Below are 16,547 nucleotides of genomic sequence, written 5' to 3'. Positions count from 1 at the left end.
CCGGTCCCGCTGCGCCTCATCACAGCACAATAAAACCCTTGGGGTCCAGCGTGCTCCTCCTTTCCTTGCCCTGCTGATGGAGGAACTGCGAGGCTGAACTGATGGGGCTCCTGTGAGGCTGGAGGAGAAACAACCTCCACCAGCCGAGGACAGAGGGAGAACCAGGCTCATCACTAAACCTATAGCTCCTCCAAGGGCTCTGGGCCAGCCAGGTACGTGTCACCCTCTGTCACCCTCAGTTAGGGACCATCCTCTGTCCCGTGGTTGTGTCCAACCCCAAGCCACAACCTGCAGTGGGATGACCACGCGTGCCCAGCTTGCCCCGTGGTGGTCCAAAGCAGCCACAACGTGGCTCGCCACCACCGTCCCGGCACCTGCGTGGGGCTGTCACCTTCCCCTGCCCAGGGTCCTCACCCCGAACCCGCTCCCTCCATCCCGCAGGAGGATGGAGCTGGAGAGGCCTCGCTTGCAGGACTGTGTCCTTGGAGCAAAGGCTCTGCAGGACTCGGAAACCCAGCCCAGAAAAGCTTTCCGCGGCGCTATCCAAGAAATAAACCCGCCGGAGGAGCCGCGAGCCAAACGGGCCGAACGAGAGATGAAAGAAACATCCTCAGCGGCGAGGAAGAAATCACAGTATTTACAGATAACCACCCAAAGGAGCGCGGTGGGAGAAGTGCCACCTTCCAACCAGCTGCTGAATCACCGCAAGAGTTTGCCAAACCAGCCGGCTAATTGCAAAGGCTTCTTTTCAGCTGGATTAAGCAGCGGAGCCTTCCGCCGGGGCCGCCGGTTTTGCTGAAACAGGGATCCTAGGATCACGTTACAGTGAGTTAAGCCCCCGCAAGGGAGCTGCCAAGCGCTTCCCCCTCCCCGCTTCCCCCCCACGGCCTTTCCTCGGTAATTCCTTCACAGCTCTATTGCCATTCAGAAAAAAAAAAATCTGTACTGCGGAGGAAATTTCTGCAGGGGCTTAACGCCCTTTGCTGGCAGCATCTCCTGGGCCAGGGCTGGCTCTCCTCCTCCTCCTCCTCCTCCTCCTCAGCATCCCCTCCAGAGCTGGATGGAGGCTGGATGCGATGGGACAGGGGGTCTGCGTGCTATGGGCAGCTCATTTCTCTCTCTCTCAAGGCTGGAGAAGGGAGGAATAAAAGGAGTGGGCAGCCCCAGCCTGCTGCCAGCCCCACTGATGGCTTCGTTTCGGCTCTTCCAGCAGAAATCCCGCCTGCGATCCCAAAGCAGACACCTGGGTGGGAAGGAATTAGGTGTATAAAACCGGAGCGGACATCGCGGCGTGCAGCATGGTCCTTCCCCTTCCAGCAGGGCTGCTGCTGCCTCCCGCCGCAGTGACGTGAAGGATGGGGACTACGGTCGCCCGTCAGAGGAGGGTCCTCATGGGGGTGGGTGAGGATGAGCAGACCCCCATGTTTGCACGAGTGCCGGGGCTCACACCGGAGCCCGTCTGCCCACCACAGCCCGAAATGGGGCAGCTCCCCTTTCCCGTTTCACCTGGGGAGACCCCCGAGAGGGTGGACACCCCCAAGGAGGAACGTTTACCTGCCAGCTACCTGCTGCCAGCTAATACGCTGCCACTGAATCATCGGTGGCGCATCAAAGCATCCCACCACCTCCCCGGCCCACGGCGGCTCGCCGTGCCGCTCCATTAAAGCACAGCAAGGGGAGATGCCCCCCAGGTCCCCCCCAGCAAACTCCGTGCTCCGCCAGAGAAATGAAAGGAGCCGGCTACAACCGCTGATGAAGCAGAGAGGGAAGATGTTTTCCCCCAGGCTTGTAAGGGAGGTTTGACTGTTTGGAGTCTGCTCTCTGCTTTTAGCTACACGCAGCTCCCCATTAATCCCCCGCGCGCTTTCGCAGTCCTGGGGTACCTCAAAGCGCGGCTTCTGTGCCCAAAGCTTAACAAATGTTGCTGCAGCACCGTGTGAAGCACGTGGAGGCAGCACTCCGAGGGCATCCAGCATGGGCACGAGGAGAAAGAAGAGATGCAGCCCTGTTCCTTCACCAGGGGCTTTCATCCGTGACCTTCAAAGGCTCCCCTGAGCTCCTCAGTGTTGCTTTTTTTACCCATATGGGGAAACTGAGGCACGGGAAGAGCAGCCCAGCTGCCAGCATAGAGGGAGCGGGAGCAAAGATGGGTCTTGATGAGATGAGGTCCCGCAGAGCGGTGCGAGCACTGAATTTCCACGAGGGCCATGCCCTGCTGCTCGGTGGCACTCGGCCCTGGCCAGATTTTGCCACCTGAAAGGCAAAGAGCAGAGGGATTCCAACAGCAACAGAGCAAGGACCCCCGCTCCTGTCCTGCGGAGGCACCCCCCACCTCTCACCACCCCCACGGTAGGCTCTGGCTGCTTCTGAGAAAGCCAGGAGGCTTGTGCAGAGCTGCCGCCGGGGCAGGGGGGGGTTTCTTCCCATTTCGTCTCCCCGAGGAGAAGCCTCCGGCTCTCCTTCTCCCCAGGAACCTGGTGGGCGTTAGAAGGGCATCACACGAGGGGGATACGGGCACAGTTACCCCATTCCCCATTAGCAGGAGCCAGGTTATAGCTAAGACCTCAGCGGTGGCTCGGGCAGAAGAAGGGGCCAGCAACTTCAGGCTGCTCTGCCTCCACCATCCCTGGGGCGAAGGCACCTCCGGCAGCCCCCAGCGGCACCTCCAGCGCCGGGAATGGGGACCGCCATGCAGCTCTCAGGAGCTGCTTCCTCACACCCCATTATAGCCCGGCACGGGAATTAACAGAGAGGAAATCAGGATTGCTCTCCACCACCGATGCTCCGCCGTGCCTGGAGGGAAAAAACTCTCCCCTCCCTCTCCTTTTTTCTTTCTTTTGTTCTTGTTTTTCTTCCTGTTGAGCAATTGCAGGCAGGGTGACCCTCGCTCCCAGCGCAGGTGAAGCACGGCAGGAGAGCTCTGCCACTGGCCGGTGCTGTGGCCTCGACAGCGAGCGCCGCAGGGCTGCAGCACGGCAAAACCCCAGGGATACGCTGGAGGCAGAGCCGAGGGACAAAAACCCCAGGGATGCGCTGGAGGCAGAGGGGCAGAGCCAAGGGACAAAAACCCCAGGGATGTGCTGGAGGCAGAGCCGAGGGACAAAAACCCCAGGGACGTGCTGGAGGCAGAGGGGCAGAGGGACAAAAACCCCAGGGATGTGCTGGAGGCAGAGCCGAGGGACAAAAACCCCAGGGATGTGCTGGACGCAGAGGGGCAGAGCCAAGGGATGCTCCTCGGGGCAGCCGGACTCATCCCACCCAGCGCTGCGGGGGCACACGAAGGTGCTGCATAAGCTGGTGGGTGCAGGGAGCCCCGCAGCCAAGCTCCCCTCCAGTCGCCTTTCGGCTCCCAAAGCACGAGCCCCAAACAGCTCTTTGCAGGGAAATCCCACTCCCTTCACGCAGGGAGCAACTGGTTTTGCCCTTTTCTTTTCTGCACCGGGCCATGAAGGCGAGGAGGTGAGCACAGCCCTGCTCGCGCCTCTCCACCACCTGCGGGGGGGAAAACCCGAAGGAGCCTCTACCACCTCCTCAAACTCTCCACACCCTCTGCCTCCCCTTTGCCTGGCCAGGCAAGGAGAAATAAATATACATGCCCGTACCGTAACATTGTGCGAGCGAGGGAGAGTGATTAAGAGCGAGTTACATTCTCGTCAGTGCGGAGAAAGGGGAAAAAAAAAAAATTGATTTACAAGCAGTATTATGATAATCTCCTTCCTGCAGGAGGGAGGGTGGGCTCCACAATGCACTACCAGAGTCATCAAAGAAAATTTAGAGAGAGAGAGAGAGAGAGAGAGAGAAAGGCAGGGAGGGAGCGCAATTAAGCGTCCAGAGCTCAAATGAATCAAGATAGGAGAAAGGGAAGAGTCCTGCTCCCTGCATTCCCACGCTGGGGATCCTCTGGGCTCTGCTTTTACCCAGGGCTGCTGGACTGATTTGATTTCAGAAAAACAAACAAAAGCAACCCAATAAGTCCCTCCTAGCCGAACGGGGTTTAGAGCGGCTAACCCAATAACTGCAGGCACATAAAACTTCCGCTGGCTGGGCAAACCAAATAGAGAGAAGCCGGCCGGGCTCCCAGCGAGCCCACCGGAGCCGGTGCCCTCCCCACGCACCGGAGATGGGCACGGGCAAGGGAAGGGGGCTGCAAATCCCATCAACCTTCCCCCACCCTCCCGAGGAACGGGGAGAGGTTCGAAATTTCTCATTTCTTTGCCATTCCCTTGTTTATCCTGCAGGTGGCCAGGCTGGAGATGAGGGCGATCCGTGCCACCCCCAGCGGCATCGCCTCACCCCACGCCATGCCGGGGACATCCTCCTGCTGCTGGGCGGGAGATCTACGGTTCCTGCTAAATCGCCACCCAGCGCTGCACACAGTAAATCCTCTTTATTCCCCTCCTATTCCCCTGAATGTCCTTCTCCATCCCTGCCCAATCCCCAGTCCCCACCGGCCAGGTGGACCTTTCAATTCCCACATTTACTTTTCAAACCAAAACCTTCCTATTTCCCCCCCTACCCCACCCCTCGCCGTTTCTGTCTTACTCCCACGCTGCCGTTTATTGTCTCCCAAGCACAACTTTCCCCCGGCCTCCGATGCTTTGATGAGCGCGTTTAAAAGAGAGAAGATGACGCTCCATTTGAAGGAAACGCTTTTCAAAGGCTGCCACAAAAATAGCTGATAGGCCTGACGTTTCCTAGTTTCCTTTCGCTCCTTGTAAACAAGGAAAAGAGGCTGCCGTGTCCCAGTTTAGCTGCCAGGGAGTTTCACTTCCCGGCTCCAAGGAGAAGCAGGGCAAAAAGAAAATGAACCCAGCAAGGACACGGCCTCGCACACGTGGGTATGTGTGGGCAAGACCCATGTGGGTCTCCTCCTGCACTCGGAAAATGTGTGCCCGGAGGCGTCTAGAGCTGCTTTGCTCACCGGGTATCTCCCGGCTCTCGCCTGCATCCCAGCCGGGTGCCAGGCAGGGCGAGAAGCCAGCATCCTCGCGCATCTTTTCTCTCTACCCTCACAGCTCCTGAGGGGATGGGAAACGCCGGTGCTGCTTCTCCCGGGAAGTCCCTCGCTGGTGGTGTGCCCGTTCTGCAGCACGCAACCTTCTCCTCTCCTGGTGGGAGCAGATTACAGAGCGATGCCACGGCAATGCTGCAGTTCTGCAGGAGACTAGAGAGCGTCTCATCCATGTCCGGGCTGTCACAGGAACCACAGGAAAGGATGGACCCACCTGCATCCAGCTCAGCCGGCTCTGTACCCGCCAGGCTCCCTCCTTTTGCCCTTCCCAGAGCAGAAGTATTTCTTGTGCTGGTCCCCTCCCTCTGCAGGATGAAGCTCCAGCGGGACAATAACGTTCTCCTTCCCTAGAATGGCAGTGGTCCTCCATCTCCCCAGCAAACCACTGGAGCAAAGCGGACCCATTTCACACAGGGGAGCCTGCAAGTCCCAGAAGGGGAGAGGTGAGGAAGGGAGTCCCCAGGAGATGACAAAGAAACCCCTAAAGATTTGTTGAAGTCCCCAAGGGACACGTTTCAATGATCCCTAGCAAGATGTTAGCCAGCACAGCTGGAAAACAGGCAGAGAAGGCATCTGCCCCAGCGACAGCCTCCCGAAAACCTTCAACCTGTCCAGATGATTGAGCAGCCTCATGACGTTTGGTGATGGCACAGCAGCTTCGTACCCGCATCACGAGAGACGCGGATGGCAGTGCCCATCACTAACTCGCCAGTGTCCTTACAGCGCTGCAGAGGACAGACCACAGCAGATCTCGAAGGTTAGAGGAGAGGAGACAAACTCGCAGAGGTCTGTTTTGCTCTGCCTCGCTCGCCCCTCTGTGCTTGGCAGCCAGGAGCTGCCTAAACCCGAAAGGGACGACGCTGCGTCTGTAGGAACGTGGTAGGACATACCATTCATGGCCCGACGATACAAGAAGCTCCAACTAGTTTACTGGGGATAAATAAGCAGATTTGCAGCAGCCTACCCAAACCCCAAGGGCCTCAATAAGAGAAAAAATCCGACATTAGCCGAGTTGAAGGCAACGCCACGCCGCAACTGGGATGAGCCAGGAGAGGAGCCGGCAAGAGCATCGTCAGCAACAGCTCAGCTTGCCACCGTCCACACCATCCCCACGGGCACCAAAAGTGCTGGTCCCAAGGAGCCAGCTCGAGCCCCAGAGAAACGGGGAAAAAAGCTGAGAGCTGCCTGAGAGCCTGGCGGGGAAAGGCCAAGCCCGGCGAAGAACCAGAGCTCTGCTCAAGGACAAAGCCACTTGTCTGGGAAGAGGCATGGAGATTTGCTCCTTGCCTGGATACTTCAAAGGGCTTAAATCACAGTAAATAAGCGTGACTGCGGGAGAAGAAAGCAACCGGAATGAAAGAGCCGATTGTGTTTTAGAGCAGCAGCCTGTCCTGGGAGCCTTCCTACACCAGAGGATGCGAGGAAGAAGTGGGTTTTTTTCATCTTCTACCGCAGCCTAAGCGGCAAACCCTCCCGACGCCGAGCCAGCTGGAGGCAGCAGCGCCAGCCCACGGCAGAGCGCGCTACGGAGAAGGGAAATCGCTTTCCAGATGAGGTGCTTGTGCTGTGCCCACAGAGCTCATAAAAACGGATTAGCATGTTAACCACGTAATTAAACATGAAAAACTTAGCAGGCGTCTTCAAAGGCAGGCAACAAAACCCAGAGGTCACACCGCAGCACTCGCTGTGCATCTGGTTTAATTATTGGGGCTCCTCCCAGGCACCGAATCTCTCTCAGCTGCTGGATTAGCCTTTTCGCAAACTGCCAGGGCTTCATTTCACCTCCTCGTGCTGTGGTCACAAGTGGATTTTGCCCGTTTCACCTGCCAGTTTCTCAAGCCAGTTGGGACGGGACAGGAGGTTCCAACCACGGCCAGCCGGCCCTAGAGAGACATCCAACGCCTCTCCCAAGGTGGCCTGGACCTGCAGGGTCACCCCTTGATTTCCCTGTGTCCTCCCTCTTCCCCGAGGAATGCTTAACAACGAGAGCAGTCCAGCTTGGGAACACCTACACTCCCCCAAGAGCGTCCAGGTTTAGGGTTTAGCACAAAACCCTAAACTTGAGTGATTTACAGCGCTGCCTGCAGTCCTGAAAGGGCCGGTCCATTCGAGAACGGCACAAACCTGTGCTGATGGTGTCTGGGTACCGGCCAGGGAGAAGTCTGCATCTAAAGCATCCTCCTGCCTCCGCCATAGAGCTCCGGAGGTGCTGAGAAATTGCTCCACAGTCGGCTGTACGTGCCCACCACGCAGGCAGGGCTCTGCAAGCCCTGGGAGGAACTTTGAACGAAGGCTTCTCCCGAGGCGCTCACCACCAGGTTTGCCACCCGCCTTCCCGAGCGCTGCCACGCAGCATCCGCGCTGTTTCTTCCCTTCGCGCTACCGCTCAAAACCTGCTAAACCCTGTGGGTGTGCGAGAACCACAGTCGAGGAAAGAGCAAAAAAACTTCCCCAAACTCATCCTTCCGAAGGAGGGAGTCAATGCCCTGCGCAGGCGAGGGCAAATCGTCGTAGGAAAGCAGGCTCCGGAAAAAAACGACGTGGCGTTAAGGCAGCAGGAGTCACTGGCGCACTGAAGGAGGCAGGGGACAGGCGGAGGCATCGCAGGCAGGACGGAGAGCGGCTCTGACAGCCGGTGTCCCCAGGCGCGACGGTGACCAACAGCGTTACCTCCAGCACAGTCTCCCTGCATCGCCCCCGGCTGCAGCCTTGCCCAAGAGCCACCTGCAGACCCCGTGTGTCCTCCACCGCCGGCTTCACGTTCCTGCCACGCTTCCCTAACAGGCAGACGCTGATAACGCGTCCACGTGCCGCTCCGCTCCAAGACGGAGGTGTGCATTTTTAGCCCGTTAGACAGTTTTGGCAGCAAAGAGCTGATGGGGTTTGTTTGGTGGTTGCTTTTTAAATCCTGAATTTCTTTCTGCAGCAAACAAGGGGGAAGGTCCTGGTTTACTTCATTAAAGGAATCTTCAAAGGCCACCCTGCACCTCCAATAGATTCCCAGCCACCGGCAGCAGAGCAAAAACAGGCGCGTTTAATTATTTAAGCATCTACGCCTGCACTCCCCCACTGATGTTGCCAACTCAACTTCTGCCAAGAAAGATGCTTCCCAGCACGGAGGATCAGGTGCAAAAACGAATGCGGAGAGGCTGCGAACGCTACCGGGGGAGCGAGAGGGAGCCAGGCAGGGTGGCTGCCTGCGACATGGGGATGGTCAGGGTGCTGCGCCACGGCCAGCCCGGTCTCAGCAGCACCGCAGCCCGCCGGGGTGCGTAAGGAGCGGTGTAGGGATGTAGGGGTGTAGGGCAGCAATGGGAGATGGCGAGAGCGGTGCGGATCGCAGGCAAGCTCATGCACGGGTTAGTATTACAGCCGGTGATCCCATCAACCCACGCCAGAGTACCTTGGAATAACCTACTTTGAAGTCTCAAATGCAGATAGGTCTTCTGCCCTGGGCTTGAGGCTAAACCAGCAAAATAAAATGAACAAAATAATAATAAAAAAAAAAATAACAAAATAATCCTCTGTGATACGAGTAATGTCATTTGTGCAATCTGTACAGTTTGCCCGGAGCGCTGAAGGGATCAGCGGCCTCCAGGTGGGGCAGAGGGTTGGTATTATTTAAGCGTTGCTAAACTGCTATCCCATTCCCAGCGTCTTGCATTTTCCTCTCCATCACAACTGCAAAGACAAAAGCCCTCCTGACTTCCTGGTGGCACGAACAAAAGCAGGCTGTAATTTTATTCTGATGTGCTCCACTAACAGACTGTTATTTAAAACCCTTTGCTCCTCCGGCTGAGACGGGGGAGCCAGGTGGCCTCGGTCCCCTCCTGAAGGAGGGGGGGGGGAACAGGACAAGCCTCCAGGTTCAGAGGAAGGAGGACTGACTGCACAGTCCCAATTACAGCGATGAGCCCTGACAGCCATCGAAATGACGGCCCAGCCACCTTCTTTAAGTGAGACAAATGGGACCATCAGCTCTCTATGAACTCGTCGCTGTCAGAAGTGAAAATTTAGCATTTCCCGTTTAAACCGAGGACTCTGAGCACGGAGACCAAACTGAACAAAACCTACTGGGAGCAGAAACGTCTTCAGATTCTACAGTGACAAAAGCGTCTGTGAAGATTTTTTATATTCTCTGCTCTGGAGGGACAGAACCCGAATAGCTCAGGGCTAGCACGGGGAAACCGGGAAGCAAGACCTGCTAGATTCATTTTCCTGCTCCGATTCAGCAGTCGTAAACTCCCAGCCATGAAAGTCGGCATGAACCGATATTTTCAAATCCTTGCAGATGTTAACTCTCAGCAGGCAGTAGTAAAGAGATAAGGATTTGTTTTTAAAACCTGGAGTTGTTACCACAACCTGCATCCCCTGCCATACAGATTTCCCACTCTTTTACAGGGAGAGAAAGCCAGCCGGGTAAAAGCCTCTGCAGGCGAGCGGGGCTGACCCCTACATCCCACCGCGCTGATGATGGAGGAGCCCCCAGCCCATCGTTACGCTGAGCCCAGCTGGGACAACAGCCAAGCTACTAAGCGAAAGGAAAAAAAGATCGGATGTAAAAATAAAGGACGGGGTTTGTTGTGACGTTTCAGGTGCGACTCCCGGGCTAGCAGACCCAGCCACCCTAACGTTTTGGCTAAGTCATTCATCTCAACCGTGTTCCTAGAGGCAGGCCGCAGCACGGGGGGCAGACACCTCACACAAACCCTGCTAGCAAAAGATTCTGCTGTTAGTATTTGAAGCTGCGCTACAGGTTAGTCGAGAACAGATTAAAAAAAAAAAGAGGAAGAGTTTTTTGGCTTTTTCTACTAAAAGCCTGTAAGTCAGGAGTATTTTTGCCCTTATTATTCACCAGGAAAGCTCAAGGCTGCTTCCCTGCAGTGCCTGTAGGGAATGGCTGCAATAGGCAAGTAGGGCTTTTCCTCTTCCTGGGGTCACCAGGGTAGCAGATCCCTTCTAACAGCATCTCCGTACAGTTTTTTGTTAAGGTTCAGCAAGACATTCCAACCTCCAGACCTTCGCATCCCTTCACACAGCACTGAAAAGACAAGGCTTGGTTGTGGCAAATACCGACCAGGAGCCACCACCGAAGCTGAAATTCCCTGCACCCCGGTTCCAAGCTAAGCAGCCGGGGAAGAAAGCCTAGATCAAACAATTTTATTATAACAAGTTGTGCAAAAGCTAAACCAAACGGAAGGGTTATCTCGTGGTTGTTTTTAAAGGATTTCATCAGGCGAGATACAAACTGGAGCCCTCCGATACCTTTTTAATAGTGTTGTGCTTGCTGTTGCCTCGGCTGGCGTTCTCGTTGTGCAATATATCCAGAGCTGTCTCTCTCTCCTTTAGCTTCAGCGCCTCGATTTCTGTCTTCAGCTCGTTCAGCTGCTCCTGCAGGTGCTTGCTTTTCTCCATGTACTCTACCCTGGCACACACAAAATTTAAGCCCCGGGTTAGTCCTGGCCAGCTGCACGTGGTGACGTGATACCGTGGCAGCCGGTAACGGAATTATAACAGAAAAACCTTATCTTCATCATTTCTAGCATGTGGAACTGAAACCGTTAGTTTACAGCACACAGTAAAATATTCGAGCAATGATTTGTTTTGTTATTAAAAAGACGACCCGGACAGCTGACCCCAGAACCAAACTGTAAGTGACGTTACTCTAAAAAAAAAATAAAGCCAAACTAGAGCCGCTGGTTGATATTTGTAAGTCTCCCCATTTCTGAGCAAAGCTGCACCATGACATAGGTTAACGTGACACAGTTTCGGTCTACGAGACACTGGTTTAAGCCGCGCTGCTCTATTCCACCGCACCCTCTCTCAAACCCAGCTCACAAACTCAAAGGCACGAATTCTTCCAGGAAGGAAGGACCCTGATGTACCGATTTCTCGCGTTGTAGGGGGATTTAGCTTGTAAACCGCGTGGGAGCAGAGCATTTCCCCCAAAATATCAGGTATCATTTAGACACACGGCATCCCTGGGAGAAAGAAAGATCTCCCCAAAAAAGAATGAAAGCAAAAAACCCCAAACGCAGCCATTCTCAGGACTCGGCCCTAACTGCCTTCCGCGCTGAAGCCTCGACTGGAGAAACATCGCACCGCGCCAGCCTTGTACTTGTGATTAAAACACCGAGACCCGGGTCAAAGTACCAGCAGACTAACAAGAACCTTTTCGGAGTGCCAAAATTTGTAGCGAGGTTTATCTCGGCCCCCGAGGAAGGCGAACAGCGCCGGAGAAGCCAGCAAAAGCACGCTATTGCTTCCAGCATTCGGCAGAGCCAAGCTCTTCCTGCTTAGGAGAGTGGGGTGACCTAGTTAGCAACCTGGGGACAGAACCGGGAATGATCCTGGTATTTTCAGCTCCTATCTTTTTCCTTCTGGCTTTAGGAAAAGTTTTTCATCTCTGTCTTTAGCACAGGGGTCTGTTCTTTCATACACGGGAGAGGGTTCTCAGCAGAGGCCAAATAAACCACCCTCTGGGATCCAGGGGCGTTTCATTGCAGCTCCCAGGAAGTTTTGGCCGGAGCGCTATGGCAGAGCCCTTCTGGCTTTGATCTGCTACCCAATCGATGAACAAAGCACGTTATTACTACTGAGATTAAAATCTGATCTGCTTTGATTGCTGCTAAATTTGTAATTTTGAAGGCTACACTTACACCCTCAGGAAAACACAAGATCAAAGCTCATCATCACATCCAAACTTGCTTGCGCGCACTTTTTATATATAAACATGACACAGATTCCAGGAAAAAGGGGTTAAAGCCCTAACGCGGGACCTTAGCGCAGACTCCTTTACGTTCCACCTAAGGAGAGCCGCTCCACAGCTATCTTTACGTTCTCTGGACACACTGCAAACGCACAAGCGCCAGCCTGCAGCAGCTCAGCGCACCAGCGGTCAGACCGCTGTTAACTCTTCCTACCGACATGGACAATTCAAGCCTAAGCAAGAGTTGGGTCAACCATACGGAGAGGAACTGAGCGGTGCCGGGCTCAGCATGCTTCAACTCGCCTTTAAGCGGGCAGTAGACATTGTACACCAGGTCCCCACGCAGCGAAATGGTCAGCCAGCAGCTACACCTCCACATTTACTAACGACCCGGCAAACGCGAATCCAAAAGACTTTCATGTCACACCGACACTCATCCAGAAGGTAAAATTCACGTGCAGCCCTGGTGCAATTCCTTCCACTGCAAGCGAGGCACAAACCCCAGCCTTAGCCTGGACTGGATGTATGCCACATACTTCTCTTTCTCGATTTCCATCGAAAGCCTCTTCATGTCCGTATCCTTGAAGTCAAAGGACAGGCTCTCGCTGATGAGGTTGAAGCTTGGCAGGTCAGTAGGCAGCGCTGTCGTACTTGAGTTCATGGACTGCTAAGGAGAGAGAGTACAAACTAATCACTTTTGGCAACACGAGCGTTCCTAGAGCAAATGTTCTGTAACGCAGAGGTAAAATCAGAGCACCACCTAAAGCACACAATACAAGGTGCTAATTACCAACGCTGTAATAAGGTCCTGATCTGCTACTTACACAGGTAACAGCACACTCTTCATGGAGATCATAGAATCATGGAATGGTTTGGGTGGGAAGGGACCTTAAAGCCCACCCAGTGCCACCCCCTGCCCTGGGCAGGGACACCTCCCACCAGCCCAGGTTGCTCCAAGCCCCGGCCAACCTGGCCTTGAACCCCTCCAGGGATGGGGCAGCCACAGCTTCTCTGGGCAACCTGCGCCAGGGGCTCACCCCCCTCACAGCAAAGAACTGTGTGTATTCCACCTTGCAGCGGCGCTGAACCAGAAGGATCTCATCATTTGCACGGGGAAAGAGAAGGGGCACCCATATTCCTCATGCAAGACTGCTCACAACCTCAGTTTTCTGAACCAGCCTCAAACTTTCTGGAGAGTAGATCACATGAGGTTCTTTTGTCAGCTGGTGATCTTTTAACACAGAAGACGGCAAGGACTCCAAAGCGCTGCAGAGGTAGAGCAGCAAACAAGCCCAGCATCCCAAGCACCAGATCAGCCTGAGTGTCCCCTTGCTCCATTCCCAATTTGCTCTTCAATCCAGAGCTGTTGCTTCTCTGGGACCCTGCTCTTGGCGGTAGTAAACAGGAGACAAAACACCACCTGCCTTCAAAACCTATTGACAAAACTTCGTAAAAAACCTAGGGTTTATCACTGCTGTGCCACTTAAAACAACGCGGGACAGCAGCTGCCTCTTGGGAGACATCTGCCAGCTATTTAACATTAAATCAAATTTTAAAAGCACAAGCTGCAAAGAGGGGCAATGTGAGACCCTGCCTGACAGCAGAGTCCTGCCCTCCGCTGCTTCCCAAGGCGTGAGCAAAGAATAACGTAACCTCACGGGTTACATTGAGATGCAAGTTCGGGAAAGTCCAGGGACATGCACCGATACATTTTTCTCTTCATAGTAATTTACAGTTCTAAGTGTTTAGGAACCACTGCTAGATTCAGCTGGAAACGCAGAGATAACACAGGGAATCACTCATATCGCACCTGAGCAAGGATTTGGGACTTTTCTTCCTCCTGCCAAATGCTGTGATATCCTCCGCTGTCACACACTGCCGGGCCCTCAGATTCTGATCTTCCCCTAAAAAAATGACCCTTCTCTCCCTCAAAAATTCTGCCACACCTCTAATAAATGGGCTCGCTAGCAGTAGAGGAAAAGCCTCCTGACTCAAATCATCACTCCGCTCTTGCAATACGGTAGATGAGGTCGCCAGCAGTGGCACGGCGGCTTCGGATGGCAGACTGTGCGCGTGGATCTGAGTCACAGCTGCTGCCGGCATCCTTAGCCCTCATCTTAAATACGAAATCCCGGCATAAATACGATGCCCAGCATCCAAAAGGTCACCCACCTCTCTGCTAGACGCTCCTTCTTGCTTTAAGGGATCCCTGTAATGAAAACAACGTGCCCAAACCAGCCTGGACCGGGGGATGGCAGGAGACGGTGCTGCAGAGACAGGCTGGGATGGTTCTAAGGTACCTGCCCCAACAAACAAGATCTTGAGCTTCGGCTGGCTCGTTCTTTCTTTCCCCTCATTTCTTCTATTTGTGATACTCCAGGGATTGTTTGCAGCTCGCTCCGCTACAAGAACCGCTAGCACTGGGGTGGTGACAGATTTACTCTGCACCATAACCTGCCTCCTTCCTCGCCGCCAGCCTGGAATGCACAAACAGCCAGGGCTCGTCCCCCGCTCGCTCTTCGGCTGGACAAACCCGAGAGGCACGACGTTTCAGTTACCCTGCAGGGGCAAACACCTAGGACAAGCATAAACAAAGCAGCAAAAAAACCTGCACTGCTCGGCCTGGCTGGAGCGTCACAGGACAAGAAAATGCTATTTCTTACTCCTCTTTGTGATCAACACAACCGCATTCATTCCGGAGCAGGCGCTGAGAGGGGCAGCTGAGCACCTAAATTCCAGTCTCGAAGGAAAGGGGACAAGTCTGCCAAAGCACTTAACTCATTTAAATACTTGCATCCCATTGACATTCAAGTCCCTTCCCTGTAAGGCACACAGGTGTCCGCAAAGCCCTTCCCACGTGAGGTTTTACCACCTCTGCTGTGCAGGGGAGTCGGGATCATCAGAACCAGCCTGCTGGCCTTCAAACAACCTCCAGCATTTTTTTCAGCACAAGCTTGTTGGGTTTTGTTTTAAAAAAAAAAACAAAACAAAACAAAAAAAAAACCACCCAAAAACCAGCAGTAACAGTTGAGCAGGAATTTATCTGCTGCAATCATTAAGTCCAGATGCCAATTTGTCAGGGTTCCTACGGCCACCTCTTTGCCTTTCCCCAGCAGCGCTCTTTCATGAAGCAGTGGAAAAATTGGTGAAGGCAGAGAGCAGCAGCAGTGAGGAAGGGTAACGAAAGAGCAAAGAGCACGCCAAGGGCTTTCAAAGGCACAGGAGCAACGCATTTCCCTGCCATTTGCAATAATCCTGGGCAAGTCTTGCACAAGGTGCAGAGATTTTTTAATCCGGGGGCCACGGGGGGGTCACCAGGACACGGGGTGACAAAGGGGACACAGACCTTCTCCCTCACTTGTTTCCTCACCTGGAACAAACTGCATAATCCTGTTACTGCATTCAAGCAATTTCGTGGAGTTAACAGAGGCGAGCACCAGGCTGACAGTGGTCATCCCTCTGGAGCACAGAGCAAGCGAGACAGGCGATACGGAGGCAGCACAGAGCAAGCCATGTCCTGAGGCCTCCCCCGCGGGGATCGCTCCTCCTGTTGCTGCCACTGCCTTTGCTTCGCTCAAGAATCTGGGCGAGCCCCAGACAGTCACTTCCTACTTCAAGAGGATCAGAGAAGAGCTGACTGCCTTTAGTTGTGCCACGAGTGGTACCTGAAGGGCAATGAAGGAGGCAAAGAGCCGCCACCAAGTCAGTAAAGGATGAATTGCTCTCCCAGTCCCGACGGCCCGAGGCTCAGATCCACGTCTTATTTTTCATGTAGCACCTACCAGTCATATCACAAAATCAGCCTGGGCTTCAAGGACTAAAAAGACACCAAAACAAGCTTTAAAGAACCAGGATTGGAGACTGGAAAGTTTAAAAAAAATATAAAGATATTTAACCGTTTCTTGCCTTTTCTGCAACACAGAGTTAAGTTAATGGTTGGACTTGATGATCTTAAGGGTCTTTTCCAACCTAAATGATTATATGATTCTATATCCATCCGCTCCCCCCTTCCTCTCCTGCTCTTGTTCCCCTAGAGAGAAGTCCTCCCCGGCTCTCAGTGCCAGGGGACAGACAACACAGCGCAAGCCCTGGGACCACAGAAAAGAACAAGCTCAGCGATACACCCTCATTAAGGAAGAGAGGAGCTGGGATCCTGCACCGTTTGGCAGAGCTGCCATTCAGCCGAGGGACATGAGCCTCCCAACAGCAGCTTTCGGAACAGCTTCATCCCTCAGGCTGCCCTGGGCTCCCTCCCTGGGGCTGCGCTTGCCACTGGGTCCCCCCCGGTGCCAGCAGGGGAGGCAGGCTCGCCCCCGTCCAGCTCTTCAGGATGGTGCACAAGAACGGGATCTCGGCACATCTCACCCCAAACATGCAGGTGGCAGAGCCACGAGGGAGCCCACAGGGGAAGGGAGAAGTGGGGCAGGCGTTACAGGGGATGGAAGAGCCCAGCAAGGTGTTGTCACCTGGATAAGGGCACAACAGTCACACTTGCCACCTCCTGACCCTGGAAAACAACAGCCGTGGAGGGGCAGGAGGAGCGGCAGCTGCACGAGGGGACCCTGCCACCTAACTGGGGAGGAAAAAAGCACGTCCCCTTCCCTCCTGGCACCGGCGGCTGTGTCAGGAAGACCAAGGCTCTTTAGGGAAGGGAGAGGAGGCAGCGCCATGTGTCTAGACACGGCAGTTCTGCGTGGATTGCCTCCAGGCAGATGCAGCTGGAGGGGTGGAGCCCAGCGCCGTGCAACCCTACAACATTCCCGCTAATGAGGCTTTAACTCGGCAGGCAGGAACACAGCCCTGCGCCTGCTCACCAGCGCAGGCATG

The 16,547-nt window shown here is 54.5% G+C and overlaps 1 protein-coding gene across 8 annotated transcripts in view; it reads right to left on the bottom strand.

The window, feature by feature from the left end:
• Nucleotides 1-16,547, bottom strand: part of NF2 (NF2, moesin-ezrin-radixin like (MERLIN) tumor suppressor) — a 52,662-nt gene that overhangs the window by 2,622 nt on the left and 33,493 nt on the right. The window contains exons 14-16 of one of the 8 annotated variants that reach the window (XM_054219436.1): nt 12,257-12,387; nt 10,277-10,436; nt 8,415-8,474 (exon numbers count right to left, since the gene is read on the bottom strand). In XM_054219436.1, the coding sequence (XP_054075411.1) occupies nt 8,439-8,474; nt 10,277-10,436; nt 12,257-12,387 (327 nt within the window). In that variant the 3' untranslated portion in view covers nt 8,415-8,438. Of the gene's footprint in view, nt 1-4,588; nt 5,432-8,414; nt 8,475-10,276; nt 10,437-12,256; nt 12,388-16,547 lie in introns of those variants that run through there. The other 7 variants (XM_054219435.1, XM_054219437.1, XM_054219433.1 and 4 more) reach the window with 7 other exon arrangements.

Source organism: Rissa tridactyla, chromosome 13 (assembly GCF_028500815.1).
Source record: "Rissa tridactyla isolate bRisTri1 chromosome 13, bRisTri1.patW.cur.20221130, whole genome shotgun sequence".
Classification (NCBI taxonomy): Eukaryota; Metazoa; Chordata; class Aves; order Charadriiformes; family Laridae; genus Rissa; species Rissa tridactyla.
Note: the sequence above shows the minus strand (reverse complement) of the source record. Positions and strands in the feature narration are given on the sequence as shown.